Source organism: Rhopalosiphum padi, chromosome 1 (assembly GCF_020882245.1).
Source record: "Rhopalosiphum padi isolate XX-2018 chromosome 1, ASM2088224v1, whole genome shotgun sequence".
NCBI classification, from domain to species: Eukaryota; Metazoa; Arthropoda; class Insecta; order Hemiptera; family Aphididae; genus Rhopalosiphum; species Rhopalosiphum padi.
The window spans coordinates 14,627,467-14,644,754 of record NC_083597.1 but is presented as its reverse complement, the minus strand read 5'-3'; the positions used below and the strand labels follow the sequence as shown (position 1 = coordinate 14,644,754).

Below are 17,288 nucleotides of genomic sequence, written 5' to 3'. Positions count from 1 at the left end.
TACCAAATTTTATTTCAATGAATGAATTAGATACTTATTAGATAATAACTAAATATTAATAGTTTATTATTATTTAATTTATGCAATTTAATAGTAAACGTTAGAATTTTGTAATTTATAAATAGTGTTATACATTATTTGAGTGCAGCTATAGATTATTAATGTTTAATTTTACATGGCTCTAAAAGTTAAATTTTTAAATTTTCCATTTGGCTTTTTTTAGATTCTGAAAGATGCAATAAATTTATTTGTGTTACTATCATATTTTATTTTATTGTAGTCAATTTTATATAATCAATTTATCAAATTTTTTCCAAAAAATAAGACCACAAAAACTGTAATTAAGAGCTTCTTTCAATTTTATATATTATATAGTTGGTGAATCTTTTATCAAACAACATTCATTATTTAAAATGTATTAATGTTTTTGAAAAAATCAATTTTTACATAATTTCTAATCAAAATAAAACAATATTTTTTATTGTAAATTATATTTTTAATACTTTCTTGAATGGCAACATATATTTTTAATTTCATATTTTGGAGCAAAATATTTTTTGAAGTATTTTTATATTTAAAAATCAAAATTCAGACGAGTAGTTTATGGGATAAGTATTTAAAGTTTAAATAAGTAGTTGTGGAACAATATTTTCCAAGTTATACCCGTACCTTTCCATTCTACTTACCTATACCTCAAATGCTTATAACTTATAAATTAATTGTCTGAATTTTGATTTTTACGTAACAAAATACTCCTAAAAATATTCTGTTTCAAAATATGAAATTAAAAAAAGTAAAATTTAATTACCATAATTTTTTTTATTTTGACTGTAAATTATGTAAAAACATTAATAGTTATCAAAATAATGAGTTATTCGATAAAAAAAATCGTCCTGTATCTATAGTTATTAGGTTTTAAATAAATTGTCTTAAATTCTTAAACAGATGATCTTTTTTTTTTTTATCACATAATCTGTTTTAATTATGAACATTTTTATTATATATAAAATTATCATGTGAAACAATAAATTAATGTGGCGTAGAAAAGTTAAATATTCTTAGAGTAATGAAACCTTCCATTAGAAGAATTTTGAATGTAAATTATATTTTGACGATATTAATATCAATTATAGCTATACAGGGTGTAACAGGACTATTTAACAAATAAAGTAACATTTGTAATGGAAATTTGTCAAATAGTCTTGTTACATCTTATATACTGTTCAGTAAAAAAAAACATGCCGATTCTCTGTATCCTAACGTGACGTACTACTATTAATTCCAACTTAACTATAGTAGGGCGTTGCACAGGAATGTGGAGAAAAACTGAATTTCGTTATTTAACGTGATATTCTCTCACTGGACTTATTATAGAGTATATATGTATAATTATATTTAAATTATGTGAAATATGAAAATTTTAAATAACTATTTTATTTTATTATGATAAAATTAGATATGACTGAGAGTAACACATGTTGAAAACTTTAAATACATAGTTATAAATATGCATACAATTATTTGTTAATAAAAAGAAAAAAATAGACAAAATTAATTATTTAAAAGTTTTACTTTTTTGTTATTTCATTATATAACATTTTTATTAAGATGCATGCACTATCAAAACTGAGAAAAGTTAATATAAATTTAATGGACTGTTATTTATAGAATATAAAAATTTCAAGGAAGAAATTGGAGTATATTAATATGTTTTGTTTCTATTTTGAGTGTTAAACAAGTTATATATGTGGTATATCAATGAAACCTATCGACCCGTATCAGATTTCGATATGAATTGATTTGTAGTATAATATGTATATAATCTTTTTTCTTGAAAATGTTGTTTGCTTTATTCATAGTTTCTAAAATTGCACAAATTTAAATTTTATTGATAAATGTATAAGTTATATTTTTGAGGAGCTCTTTTAAATGAAAATTAAATTGAAGTGTATGTTATGTTACTTGATTAGGTCCTTCAAACTTATACATTTTATACTCAATTTCAGTTTTAACTTATTATGCTTTGTTATTTTTGGTTTCATTAATGATCTACAATCAACTAAAATTTTTGTTAAAGGAGCTCAAGATAGTCCAGAAGACGCCGATTGGTTTCAACATTATTTTTTGCGTCACGTTAATCGTTTACCATCAAGAAGTCATCAGTTTGTTGGTAGACGTCTTTCAGAATGTAAAGAAGAAGATGAACATATTGAAAATAATTTAAAGTCACCAGTAACAGACGACCAACTGAATAGTGCTAATATAAGTGCTAAATCTACACCTCCAATATCACCACCATCACATCATAGGGATAAACACTTTTTTGATGTTAATTTGGTAGAAATGAAGTCTCAAGCATCTTCAACATCCACTTTAGATTATGATTCAATGGATGACGTATGGATTAAGCGTTATGATGCAGAAACATCAAAACGTCGAGCAGTATGTATAAAGTATTTTATATTTACTTGTTATTATTGAATTTAAAATATTTGTATGGGTTAAGAAGATTTTTTTGTTTATGGCAATAAAGGTATTTATTTTAATTTTTAATCAGATATATAATCGTAAGTATTACTTAAAATTTAATTAAATTATCTCCTTAAATTTACTATTATTACATATTTTTGAAAAATCTAAATTAAATTTCAAAAACTAATCCTGTTAGAATTAATATCCTGCTACTGTGTGTGTAGGGGAGGGAAATCGTAATATCTATGATTAAAAATTTTACTGACAATAGGAAGTTATTTGAAAATGTTTTCTTTAACATTTTATAGTATTTATATTAAATATAAAAAATACACCTAACAATTTATTGTTAAGTATTTTTTGGCTAAAGATTAAATTTTTTATTTAAACATTTCTTAAAAATCTATTAGTTGATTCTCTAGTTGATTCCTATACCTTATTTATGTAAATATTTAGAAATTGTTTATAGCTTCTGGTATGTATTTAAACTTGAAAATTTAAGTTTTATGGTGTAAGCAGGATACCGATTGAATAATAGTATATTGTATATATAATAGAAGGGTAGAGAGCTAGTTATAAAAAATGGTAAATAACTGTTTAGTACTACAATCTGGAAAACTACTAATTTCTAAGAAAGTTAAATGTTCTTCTTTACTGTTATATTTCAAACATTTCTATACTTCTAAAAATATTTAAAAATTAAAAAAATGACTTGTTAGAAAGTTTTTTTTTATCTAACATTCAATATGGTTTTCTGAAGGATAGTTAGCTATAACCTAACCTAAACAATTTAGCTATTTTCAAGAACAATTTATTGAATCCATTTTAATTGGACCTCAAATAGATACTAATCTTTTACTGATTTAAAAAACCATTTAATTGTATTAATAATTTTTTACTAATTAATAAATTAAAAAAGTTATAGTTTTGAGTTCTGTTATTATTATAGTTTACTTCCATTTTAACAAAAAAATTCAGATTGTGAAATCGAAACATTTTTTTCAGAGCCTATTTATGTTTTTCAGACGTTTATTTAGTTTATTATGACAACCAGCTTTTACTTATATTGTTTTTATTATTCACAAATGATCATAGGCACCTGGAGGTGGACAAGCTCCTTGGTTATCCCCACCTTGCTTTTTCAAAATATTTTTTAAATTGAATGTACTAAGATAAATTACTATTTACTATTTAATAAATTGAAAGTGTGGTTTTATGAACAATAGGTTACCATTATAAAAACATAAGATTAGATTATTTGCAGTTGATTGATAATTGTTGTTTTAAAATACCTAATAAAATAATAATATTTTTCCTCAAATCCTAACATTGCCCTAGAAAATTTGCTGTGGTGCCTATGTACATGATATTCAATCAGTTATAAAGCACTCTAAAATTGTATTATTTACCAACACAAAATTATTTAAAAAAAATTGTATTATTATTTCATTGAAAGATTTAAATAATTTTGATAGTTGGTGTTATTTAAATGGTTTGTGTATTATTATTAACAAATTATTTAATATCAAAAAATCTATTATTGATTTTTATTATAAGCTTTATAATGTTTTTATTGTCAGTGAGATCATTTATCAGTTTATGAATTCTTTTTGATTCCAAATCATGTTGTAACAATCATATTAAAAAATGACAAATTAAGTTTTTTCAAATCTAAGTTTTCTTAAATTTTAATAATTTTAAATTCTTTGAGAAATGTATATTTTGCATTTATCAGATCTCAATTATTAAAGTTTGTTTCTTATATTTAGTGCTTAAATAACTCTTGTATAGTTTACTTAAAATCTTTTCAAAGTTCAAGATTGTATTTTCAGTTTTTTATCTACAAAATTTTAAATTTTAACATCCACAACCATTGCATTGTAATTATAATTGTATTATCTATATTTTAAGTAATAATTCAATTTAAACTTGTTAAATAAAAGAAAAATTATCTTCACTATGTATTTTTACAAAAATTATTAAGTTAATATTGATTGCCTATATTTACTAAAACAATAACATTTTTGAATTAATACTTAGTATACTAGAAATCAAGACAATTTTTAAATTAATTATGTTTCTAAGACTTGTTTAAAATCATCACCTGTAATTATACTAATAGAAATATGAAATACTATAGAAGTTAATTTTAGTTGATAGCAAACTAAAATATTAGTTAAAATAAATTATTTATTTTGTTTTATTTATGGACAGTGAAATTGAATATAATTTTTTTATCTACCTATAGATTTTATTGTAATTTTTATACTACACATTTTATATAGGTGCGCATAGGGATTGTTTTGTAAATTGAGTTGTTTTCGTCAATAAAGAAATATTAAATAAATTAATGATAAATACCTGGTTATAAACTTATAAATAGATATATGTTTAATCTACATATCAAAAAAAAAAGTTAAATTAATGACATTTATAAAGATTACTTAATTGGCTTTAAAACCTGTTATATTAAGTGACTTAGGTACCTGTTATATTTTATATTTTTATGCATACAATAAACTTTTCTAGATTATAATAATTTTTAAGTTTAAATAAAGTATTTTTCTTTGACTATTAACTATATTATTTTTTTTCATAATATAATTTAAATTACTTCAAAAGGTTTATTACAAACAAATTATGATATAATATATTTATACATTTAGTGATATAATATATTTATACATTTAGTAATAGAGACTAAGCACATACCTCCACGTATTAATCATTATTTTTCTATACAAATGAACACTAATAAATATATAGTAATATTAAATGTAATTATTAATTATTTTTTGTTTTAGGAACTTGGATCACAACCTTTACCAACTACAGCAGATGAGTCAGATGGTCAATGTGTATCAATCAATCGCCCAAGATCTGGTAAAATTAAATTTTTTATTTTACTTTTGTACATTGTTGAATTTAAAAATTAAGTAAAACATTAAAATTTTAAATTAAGTTGAATGTACCAACGAGGAGCAAAAATAACAGCTGTATTGAACTACATTGAACTACTAAATAATTTAAAAATGAATATTTAAGTATTATGTTGATTTAATCAAAATCATTTTAAATATTAATCATTATTATTAGTTCATGTATTATTAGTTTGTTTTAATTTATCATTATCTCATTTTATTTGTTATTTCCAACTATGGAAAAAATAAACGGTTATTTCAATATGAAGTCAGGGTTAACTAGAAAATTATGTCTACTTTTAGTTTTTACCTACATAGAACACAGTCTATCAGAGTACATCCAATATTTTTTCTTTGATGTTTATTTTATATTATTTTTTCTTAGTGAACTGAAAAAAGACATGGTAGTCTGAGTATTGATTTAAAATTAAATTTATTAATGATAATGTTTGGAATATCAGATCATGAATTTTCAGGTAATGCACAATAATTGCATTTTTAAGATTTGTTTCTACTTAGACTTGATTTAATATTCTATAGTGCTATATAACAATTATCTTAAGGATTTTGTTTATATAAACAATAATGGTGTTTTTACTATATAATTAATTAAATATTGGTTTATTTTTATAATAAGAAAATTTTGAAAGTTAAAAGCATATTTAAATTATTTTTATTATTTAATTAGGTACCTGGAGCAAAGGAGGTTCAGCTCCTGTATTGCTACCTGCAGTGGTAGCTGCTCTGGCTAAAACTAAAAAAGGATCAGTTGGTGTGGAAAGACGGCAATCTGGAGATGATATTTTAGCTAAAGGTACTCCAAAAATACAACCATCAAAAAATAAAACTCAACAATTGCAATCACAACAAATTCAACAATCTCAAAATATCCAAAAGAAGATGTCACCAAAACCTCGTTCTGGACAATCTCCTTCTCATACTCGCAAGACAAATACACTTTTAGATGCTTTTAGACCTCGATCAAAATCTGATGCAGCATCTAAAAAGAATAACACAATAATATTACAAATGAAAAACTCTATTCAAGTTAGTATTGTATTAATTTGTTTTATTCATTAATCTTGTTATTTAACTAGTTAATTACTGTTAACTACTAGTTAACTACTGACTTTTTCATAAAAATTTGATAATAGTATAAAGTATATAAATAAATAAAACAAAAACAGAATACAGAGATGATACACCTCAGTATTAGACATTTAATTTTGCTTTATTTTCAGCAATGGATGTGTAAAAACCCATCATGTTTTATTAAAAATTGATTTTGAATGGAATTTAGTTCACTTCACTTGTAGATATTTCTTTAAAATTGTTTAATGATTATTTCATGTTATTAAAAAAATGATAAATTCAACCTAACCTTTTCTATCTCCAATCTTTAATGGTCTTAACAGACTTATCCCGAATATTTGAGTATAGCAAACATATTTTAAATTACCTGTATGTTTAAGAAATGTATGCACAACCATTCTATATGTGAAATAAGCATTATAATATATTAACCATGGAAAAACACAAAATAAAAAATATTGAATATGTGATATAATTACAACATAATTTTTAATTTGTTTGTTTTACAACATTAATACAACTTTATTTTGTTTTATTCTCATAGAAATGTACTCAAATATCAAGAAACTTGTCATAGAATTTTTTATTTTACAATTGCAATAATACATTGAGTGAGCTCATACATACATGTAGCCCAGCACTGTCATTCGTTAGGCAAATTATTTATGAACAATTTTATAATTGCTTGCAGTCCTCTGTATATATCCATGATAGTGTTACATACAATTTTTAGAGCACTCCATCTACCTATAATGGTGTTTACCAAAAACCATAATAATAATAATGAAAAAATAAAATATTGTTTAATTTAGTATACTAAAAAATATATTCCTCATTTTACTCCAACATTGTTTGGATACTAAAAAGTTTAGTTTATTTGTAAACCATTAAACATTTTTATGTATATTATGTGTAAATTTTATAATATACATACATTATTGTTATATTTTACAATTCAGTTGTATTGTTAATCAATTGATATTAATTATTAAGTACACATTAGTATCTTATCTTGTAAGAAGATAAACTAATAATGTGTATTTAAAATTCTAGTTGATTATTTTGTTATTTTTTTACCTTTAATTTGTTATTTTAATAGCCAGTTAAAAATTTAGATTATATTTCTAAATAATATATATAGTTTAATAATTTATTATTTACAAATGAGTAGATACATCTAGGTAGTTTATAACATTTTTTTTTTTTTATTAATGTTTACAGCAAACTCTTAAATCACCTGGTTCGAGTGCTCGAAATAGTATAAGTGGATCAAGTTTATCTAGTGATACTGTTGAATTCAATAATTTGGTACCCCCTCCAACTCGAAATCGTTATAAGCAAACTGCTGTAGCTGCAAGACCACGCGCTGGATCAGATAGTGCTAGTACAAAAGGGGCTGTTTCTAAAATGATGGATTTATTTAGACATAGATCTCAGAGTGCTGTTTCTGCGGAAGATAAACGAAAAGCTGTAAGTTCAATAATTGATTACCTATTGTATACTTAAAATCACAAATTCTTAGATCTTTAATTATTCTAATTTTAAAAATGTAGTATAAAATTATATTTATCTTATTATTAACAGTTTGTTGATATTGGGGGAAAGGAAATTTTAAACATTAAATAAAAACATTTTAAAAGTTGTCAAAAATGTTTAAGAAAGATCTAAAAATGAGAAAAAATAATAAGGAGTCAAAAAAGTTATGTGACAATACAAAAATAAAATAAAAACAAATATATTTTAATATGTATAATATAATTCCTATGAGATGAATATTCTCCAAAAATGATATTATATTAACCAAAATGTAGACACCAATCCTTGGTTATTTGTGACCTTATTTGGTTACGATTATAGTATCAAATAACTAAGGTGTTTAATTTAATATTTTTTAGCTCTTTAAGTATTCTACTCATATAGTCAGGGATGGCCTGGCACACCGAGATACCGGGAGGTTCCAGGTGTCCTGATTTATTGAGATTTGTCATTGGCCTGGCGGCTATATCACATTATTTTTTTAAATAATTAGGTAGTTTTTAATTTCTTTATACTAAAAAAATATATTATTAATATTTGAAACTACTATACTACAGTATAAAAAATCCTGATTCGAACACCCGTAGCCCGTAAAGTAAATTATAATATAATAAGTTATTATTATTTTAGGCCACCTATTACTAATAAATAATAACTAGAATTTCTCATTTAATATAGGTATTTTGGGATACATAAAAACATTATTATTATTGTGTAGTTTCGTCCGAGAATTAATACGTTTTTCAAATAACTGGGCATTAAAGATGTTGTTTGCAGATAAATATGAAATAATGAATTGGGAGATTGATATAATGATGAGGATGATTGGGAAGTTGACTGAGAAAATAAGTTAAGTTATAAGTTAGTTGTAGAAACTGTACACTGTGTTGTTACAAATTATTGATAAAATATAATTTATACAGTAACGCTTATCAAGTATTAACAGTTGTTTATAAGTATTTATTGTGTCTTCCTGTTACTCAAGTTACCTATGAACCATCATTTTCTACATTAAAGTATATAAAAAAAAGGTTAAGAAGTAAACTTTGTAATGAAAATGCTGAAGCGTTTATATTAATGTTAGTTGAAAAATAAATTTTGATAAATATTGATAATGATCAAATAATTGATTTATTGTCATAAAAAAGTAGCTTCTTATAACATATCTTTAAAATGTCATAAACTCATAACTTATTATTTATATTTAAAATATAAAATTAATTATAAAAGCTTAATTTAATGTATATTATTTTTGGTTTGTTTATTAGTGTTTATAAAATATAATTTGTAATAACAAATAAAGTATATAGTGGCTAATTGAACTTTTTGTTCAATCGTTTAAAGAGAATACATAGTCTTATGTAACTAGGCCTTCAGGCTCAAATTGAATTGAGATGAACAGTCTCACTAAAATATTGATACTGATTGAATGTCTATTTTTTTATGTCCTCTTACATATAATAAAAACTAAAATATTAGATAAATAAATAATTATACAATAAATTGGGTAGTTTGGTGGGGAGGGGGTAGAACATAAGCTTAGCCATCCTCTACCCCCCACCACCAAAGTAACGCTTAACAGGTAAACATTGATATGTGGCCTGGGTAATAAATTTTCCTGGCCTGAATTTATCTCCCAGGCCATCCCTGCATATAGTCATATGAACAAATTGGTTTTGTTATATTAATATCAATTATCAATGATTATTTAGAACTACCTTTTTTTTTATGTAGAAAAGTTGGCCAAGTTTGTGTGTCTAATTATCAATCATCATTGATGTTTATCAGACTTGGCTAGGTAATCTACATATAACATGAAGCATTAGAATTTATAATAGATGAATTCTTCCAGATTTAAATTCATCTTATTTACCTAATCAGCTACTAATATTTAATAGGCAATTATATTGTGTGTAAGTATTATTGGTTAAATTTTAGAAACTAAATAAAAATGTATACACATTAGTACATTACACAGGAATTACTTTATGTATATATAGAAGTGCCTTGTGCATAACGTTTTTATTTGTAGACGTTTCATTATTGCTATTTAGGTAATGAAGAACAAAAACACATGAGCATAAACAAGCAACGTTTATTAATATATAATAGACATTTCTTACTTGTATACTTTGTAAGTAGGAGGAAGAAGAGATCTTCTATAAATATTTTTTCAAACAAAAATGATCGACTTAAAAATTTTAAAATCGTTTTGTTATTGTACAAAGAACTTTGGTTAATGTTATAAAAAAATAATAGTGGTCAGTAGGTACTTAATCTAATTGTCGAAAATTATAATAATAGTAATAGTATAATGAGTCTAAATGACGAGATAGGTACGTGACTTTTTGTAACTTTTGATTACATGAGTTTGTCTTAAATCGTTGTACTCGTGTATTTATACGTTTTGTTGTTATAAAAATGTAAATCGTTGTTAATTATTATACATTTTACTGTAGTTCACGTAAATGTAGAACAACAACGTTTTTGTACAATTTTACACCATTGAAAATTAACGAGCGAAGTGGCAGGTAGGTCTGGCGGGGAAGGTGTATCGATGATATAATAACCAGTTTTTTGTATGAGCCCACTGACCCAATTTACGAAATCGTCTACCGTAACAATAGAAGTCGATTCACCATACCATATATCCGTATATATTTATCACAATTTAAGTTCCTGTGAATTAGCGTGGGGTCTGTAAGTTCAAGCAAATAGTAGATACTAATAATAACTAAATAAATTATCTCGTACATAGTGATTAGTATTTGGAAAACATTTGAAATCACTAATCTCGAAAACGACTCCAGGCTCTACGGCTGTCTTTCCGAATGACCCTCGGCGGGCAACATCACACTATAGAAGTGGCATTCTGAGTGGGTGGGAGTTGTGGCTGGTGTTTAGTGAAAGTGTCACGAAAGACCTTGTAAACAACACTACTAATTGCTCGTAAATGTTATTATTATTATAATATTATATTATATCGTGTCCCCTCCAAGGATTTTGTAGTCGGCTATGGCATGCGTACGCGTTCCAGTGTACTGCAAACATATTTTCATACTGGTATATTATAGAGATACTCTCGCCGTTCTGTTTCTGTTTTTATTATCCTCATCATCATTATTATTATCATTATTGTAATATTCTACGATATTATTTTTGTTTTTCTCGCGTCTATTTCCATACGAGAGCACGCACCGCTCGCTCATTCGCGCAAACACCGAAAACCGGTTCCCTTCCTCGAAAATCAGTATCGCGTCCGTGGTGGGTTCCATCCATCCTCCACGGCTATGCGATGGCCGGTGGTAGTGGTCCTCGCCGCGGCCGTCCGCGTTGCCTAGGTATGACACGATGTATGTTGTCCGCACACCGACGCCGTCACTGCGTCAGTCCGCCGTCTGTCGCTCTATCGTCGCGGTCCTGTCTTGTTGTTGGCAGTTTGGTACCCATTGTCCGCGTTATCTTAATTATCATCAGTTTTCGGTGCGCAGTGTGGTGTCCGTCACCGAGTGTGGTGTGCGCGGACCGGCGCAATATGCCCGGGCGATGTCGTGGTACTTCCGATGGATGTTCAGCCAGCAACAGGATCCGTCCGCGGTGGTGCCGGCCGCCAACAAGCCGCGCAGCCGGTCCCTGGACGGCGGAAATCCCGTTGATTTCGTCAAGCACCACCACAATCTGCAGCCGCCCACTGTCGCCGCGGCCCCGGCCACTTTTCACCTGGCCACGCTACAGCCGGCCGCAGCCGCGCAATCACCCATCCGGCTACCCGTGACAATGCTTTCGGCGTTACCCTTCGTATGTATCTCTCGGTAATACGCCCTCTCACTCACTCCCTCCGACGGAACCTCTTCGTTACTCTCCGCACCCCCTCTCTTTCTCACTCCTTCTCTGGATGTTTCACTTTATCTCTGCCCGCAGTATATTTATAGTGCTTACACAATACCCGCTTCTATTATTATTATTATTATTATTTTACACGTATGTCGATACCTGTTGCATAAGAACATAAAGAACTATAGTTCAACAGTCCTCGTCGCTCGTACGCGGACACCATTTGCACTCGTGTTGTGACTAAAAAAAAAATCATTTTTAAATATTACATTCAACAAATAGTTCAAGTACAATATCAAAGTTTTTAGAATTAATCTAACCCACTTCGCTAATTAGTAGATGTAATCGAATACATATACTTATTTACCTATTATGAAAACAATTAATGTTAAAAAATAACAAATAGTTGTTTTTGGCCAGCCAAATTGAAGAATTCATAACTCATAATATATATATATATTAATTTTCATAACAAATCAAGATCACAAGTATCAACATAAAGTGTAATTGTGTACATAGTATAAACTATTTTATGCGTATTAAATTATATACTTGTGTACCTGGATAATAATACGTGTAATTCAAATTAATTGTATAGCCGTATAGGTACTAACAAAATCAATTATAATGTTTTTATAATAATTTATTTTGGTTCATATAAAATGATTTCCCGGTCGAGACGTCGAGTCCTCCTCCCACAGTATCATTAAATAATATTTTATATTAGATTAATACTACGAACCTTGTAAATATTTAATAAAAGAAAGATTGAAAACAAGACTAACATATTTTACAAATTTATCTAAAACTGTCTAGAGAAATTATTTAAATTATTTAAATAATGTGCAGGGTTATCCATCTGTTGATTAACAATTTATTATTATACAATTTCTTAGTTTTAACTATTTGTATATAAGTTTATTAGACTTGCTTTTGTTTTAAATGTAAATTAGTTATATTGCAATATAGTGGTATAAAATTATGAAATAAATGAAATAAGTCGAGAGCCAAACAAGTGCCACTGCATTTTCCTATTTATATTAAGATTGCAATTTACCTGTTTAGGAACTACCTCTCTAGTTAAGAAATACAATTAACGCAATTTGTGACCTTCCTTCAATACTGTTATGATTTAATAATCATATTGTTTATTGTTTGTATCTAATTAAATTTACACAATGGTAACAAATTAAATTATACTCAAATATAACATAACCCCTGTAAACTATTGCTTGTAATTGAGAATTTTTTGATTATTATATTAGTAGTTGGTATCGTCGTCATACACAATAAAGGAATAAATTATAATTTAGACATTTGCTATGTAATATTTTGTGATTGAATTACAAGAAGCTGAAGTGTGTTATCACGCCATGGTATAGTAATAAGTAATATCAATATCCATAATTTTACTCAGTTGGTAGTGTTGGTACCCATTACCGAACTACACGTTCACATTTAGTCATTTAGTAAGGGTGAGGGCATGTCTTACTTTTTATTATTTATGTGTGCCGTATCGTTCGCGACGATCAAGTTCTAGTAAAGATTCTTTATAAATTACAATCTGTGTATAATGTATATATATCGTATTTCAGAATAAAACGACAAATACTTAGGCGTCTAATAATTGTTACAACATTACCACTACGGTCTAGTGTCTACGACTACGGTCATCGCATAAATATGTATATTATTATTTATTATATCGTATATTATATTATGGTATAGGTGTATTTACGTATGGTGGTGATATTGATGTATTATTATAATATTATATAGTTAATTCACAGCTCACGAATCGTATTTTTCTCCCCGCTATTGATTGCTCCCTTTACATTCTCCTACTAGACGGTCTTTATTTGTTCAATAAAAACTAACCAGACTTACTTAATTATAAAGAATGAGTTATACTATCACTATAAATATTATATACGGGTTATATAATGTTGATGGATTCGACCTGTGTGATCACGGTGTCTTATGCTGTAATAGAAATATTATTTATTAATTATTATAAATATATATTATAATATTGTATCAGTTTTTGTTTGTGTAAAAACTACAGCAGCATGTACTATCACTACCAGCTTGTGCTTGTTGTAGTGTTTCTATTGAATGTTCGATCTTAATCCCCGTTCATAAACCTCCAGTATCTCGTGTATTTTATATAATATAATATTATTTTCATGCACTTAGAATAATGCTCATCGATGGAGTTTGTTGTTGTTCTCTTTGATGCGTTGGTGGTGAGATTCGTTAAAAGAGTAAATTACCTAATACGTATATATGTGTATAGCTTTATATAATTATACGTATCTCAAAACTCAAATCATTAATGTTAGTCAATTTAAAAAAAAATTATTGATAAGAAACATGTTAAAAATACTACGTTCACCTTAAATCATTTTAAATACATATATAATATGTATTATTTAACTTCTGTGATATAATAATAAGAATAAGAGCACTCAGAAGGATCTCTGCTAAATTATTAATACTAGGCTAAACAGAACCATATATTCAGTATTCTGAAATCCATTAAAATAACGAAGTCTAGGGTTGCCAGATTTAAAAATCCTCAAACCCCCCTGGGACATCGTATGACCTTTTTTTATTTAAATATTTGTTGGCTAATACAAAGATATATATTAATACATTATTATTCATTATTTGGCAATATTAAATTATATTAAATAGTATAATGTTTATATTTGTTTCATTGAATACAATATTATATTATCACTTGAATGATTTTTTTTTCAATAGAGTTGTATTATTCTTAATTATTTTGTTAAATGAATTATAAGTTAAAGAAAAACCTTAGTTTCTATCAACGGGGACAAACTAAACGATCGGCCGGAATCCTGGTTCATGTCATTAAAACTGGCCTAGTGTACCATGTACATTGTATTAAAACATATTTTTACTGTATAATTTTCAATTTAGGATTAAAATTACCGTTAGGTACCATCTTATTTCCCCATAGTTTTTTTTGTTGGTGTTTTATATTTTATGATAAAAGACTCGCTAATTATTATTATCAAAATTATATACTTATTATTGTTGGTCTAGACATTGATGCAATTGAAAATGCATTATACTCTAAAAATGTAAAATAATGCACTTGTAAAATTCACTAAAAATAAGATACTAATTAATAGGATAAAATAATTAGGTACTTAGACAAAATCGTTAAAATTGATAATGCATTATTGTATATAAATTTATATTATTATTTATTTTAAATATTTACTATGCTAATTTGGTGATACATTGATTTGATGATGCTAAATTTGGTACAATTGTATTCAATGATCTATTATGATATCTACTTATATACCTACATTTTGTCTGTCGGAGGAATTTATCGATAATTTATGGAATTACAAATGCAATATTTGGTAAATTTTAAATGTTTGAGAATAGAATATTATAGAACATATCGTTAAAATCCTAAAATACTAAACGAATCCCGCTTCCCTTTATAATATTATCCTGTGGATTCCTCTTAATAAAATCAAAAAAATGTACTTCAAAAGTAGTTATCTCTTTAAATATAATATATTCTAAACGAAACAAGGAAACTGTGGCTTTAGAGCATTTCTTTTTTATCACTCACTATGTATTATACTTACTTGCTTTTCTTTCAATTAAGCTTTATATTTTAAGGATTTTTTCAACTGCAAAAATTATAAATTAATGTTATAATGACTTTAAGGGGCTTTTCACCACAACCTCCCCTCCCCCAAAAAAGTACCTATACGAAAATATATCTTTAAATTAATTATCTAAAGTGCGTACTATTTTAAATAATAAACTATACTCTATTTTCATTTCCAAGTTATGATTTGTTACCATAGAGTTTAAATAAACTGATTGATGAGTTATACCTACTATTACTATAATAGTCTCTAATTGATATAATATTGAATAAAAATGTTAATACTTAAAAGATTATTTTCATTTTAGAGATGACTGTTTTTTTACAATAGCAAATAGGTCTAATACAAGAAAATACTTAATGTTTTATATATTTTTTAAGTGCACAATTTCGTTTATTCAACAGCACATTTTTTATTTCCTGCTGCGCCTTACAATAAAGACTTTTAATGATAGGCGATGGGCACTCTACTATAATTTACTAACGTATTTTATCATAAGATTAAAATTCGATTTTTAATTGTTGTTGAATTAATACAACTTAAAAATGTTAAAAATCTATTTGAAAGTCGAAATAAACTTCAACAATTAATTAAATGGTATCATTTAACTTATAAATTAATTATTTATTATCTTAAATTATACTTTTAATAAGTTTATTTATGGTTTACTGCTATGGATATTAGTAGTGAACTTATTTTTGTTTTGATTATTAAGTAAATTTATAAATACACGTTTATCGTAATATTAAATTGTTAATAATAAAACTTGTGTAAAAAACGAGTGAATAATAAAGTGCGTGTCGTGAATATAATAATAAACAATGTCACAACAACTGAATATTATTATAATGATGAATAATTTGATAATTTTTTATACGGTAAACGTGTTAAGAAGAAATTTCACTCCAAGTATATACAATTATTTACTTAGATGCAGCCATGGAATAATAATTTGATAAATGTTTAAGATACTGAGCTGCGAAGCAACGAAATCATTGACAAGAGTGATAAGTTTTTTATATTTAAAACGATAAAGATAATTTTTTTAAAGTTACTTATTATAGACTATAATATATTGATTGAATATTTGACGTGAATGGAAAACAATTTGATTTTGCTCTAAAATAATATTTTACATAGTATTAATAGGTAGAATAACTATTTGTTATAAAAGCTAATAAAAAAAAAAATAAGTACATTAACAGAAAAAATTTACTTGAAAAGCACTGATTAATTAGTTTTTATATTGTATAGATGAGATTTTATTTATTATTAAGAAATGGCCAATTTTGTGTGATCAATTTTAAATTTTTTAATTTATAGGCGTGCGCATGGGGAGAGGGGGATGCAGAATATGCAACTGCATCCACAGTGAGTTTAGTTTAGTTGAGTGTTTAGGTCCCGAGTTAAATAATATTTCATGAATTAAAAAAATTGTATCTGTTTTTAGTATTGTGCACCCCCAGCAAAAATGTTCTGTGAAGCACGCCTAATAATATGACATTACTTTGCAATGTGAAACATATTAATGATTATAGTGATTATACATTCTAAAAATGCACTTAATTATTATTACATTTTGAAGTCTATAGTGTAGGTATTTAAAGTTACGGTGAGTGGAATGGAATAGTATACGGTTATACCTAAAAATGTTGGCCTACTACTCCATCACTTACCTGAACTTTAAATACTTTTAACTCATAAACTACTTATCTGAATTTCAATTTTTATGTATCGAAATACTCCAAGAATATTCTGCTTTAGTATATGA

At 26.2% G+C, this 17,288-nt stretch overlaps 1 protein-coding gene across 3 annotated transcripts in view; it reads left to right on the top strand.

The window, feature by feature from the left end:
• LOC132922465 (5'-AMP-activated protein kinase subunit gamma) overlaps window positions 1-17,288 on the top strand; it is a 41,482-nt gene that overhangs the window by 1,967 nt on the left and 22,227 nt on the right. For all 3 annotated transcript variants that reach the window (XM_060986015.1, XM_060986024.1, XM_060986007.1), the window contains exons 3-6: window positions 2,078-2,442; window positions 5,277-5,355; window positions 6,082-6,440; window positions 7,707-7,955. In XM_060986015.1, the coding sequence (XP_060841998.1) occupies window positions 2,078-2,442; window positions 5,277-5,355; window positions 6,082-6,440; window positions 7,707-7,955 (1,052 nt within the window). The remainder of the gene's footprint in view (window positions 1-2,077; window positions 2,443-5,276; window positions 5,356-6,081; window positions 6,441-7,706; window positions 7,956-17,288) is intronic.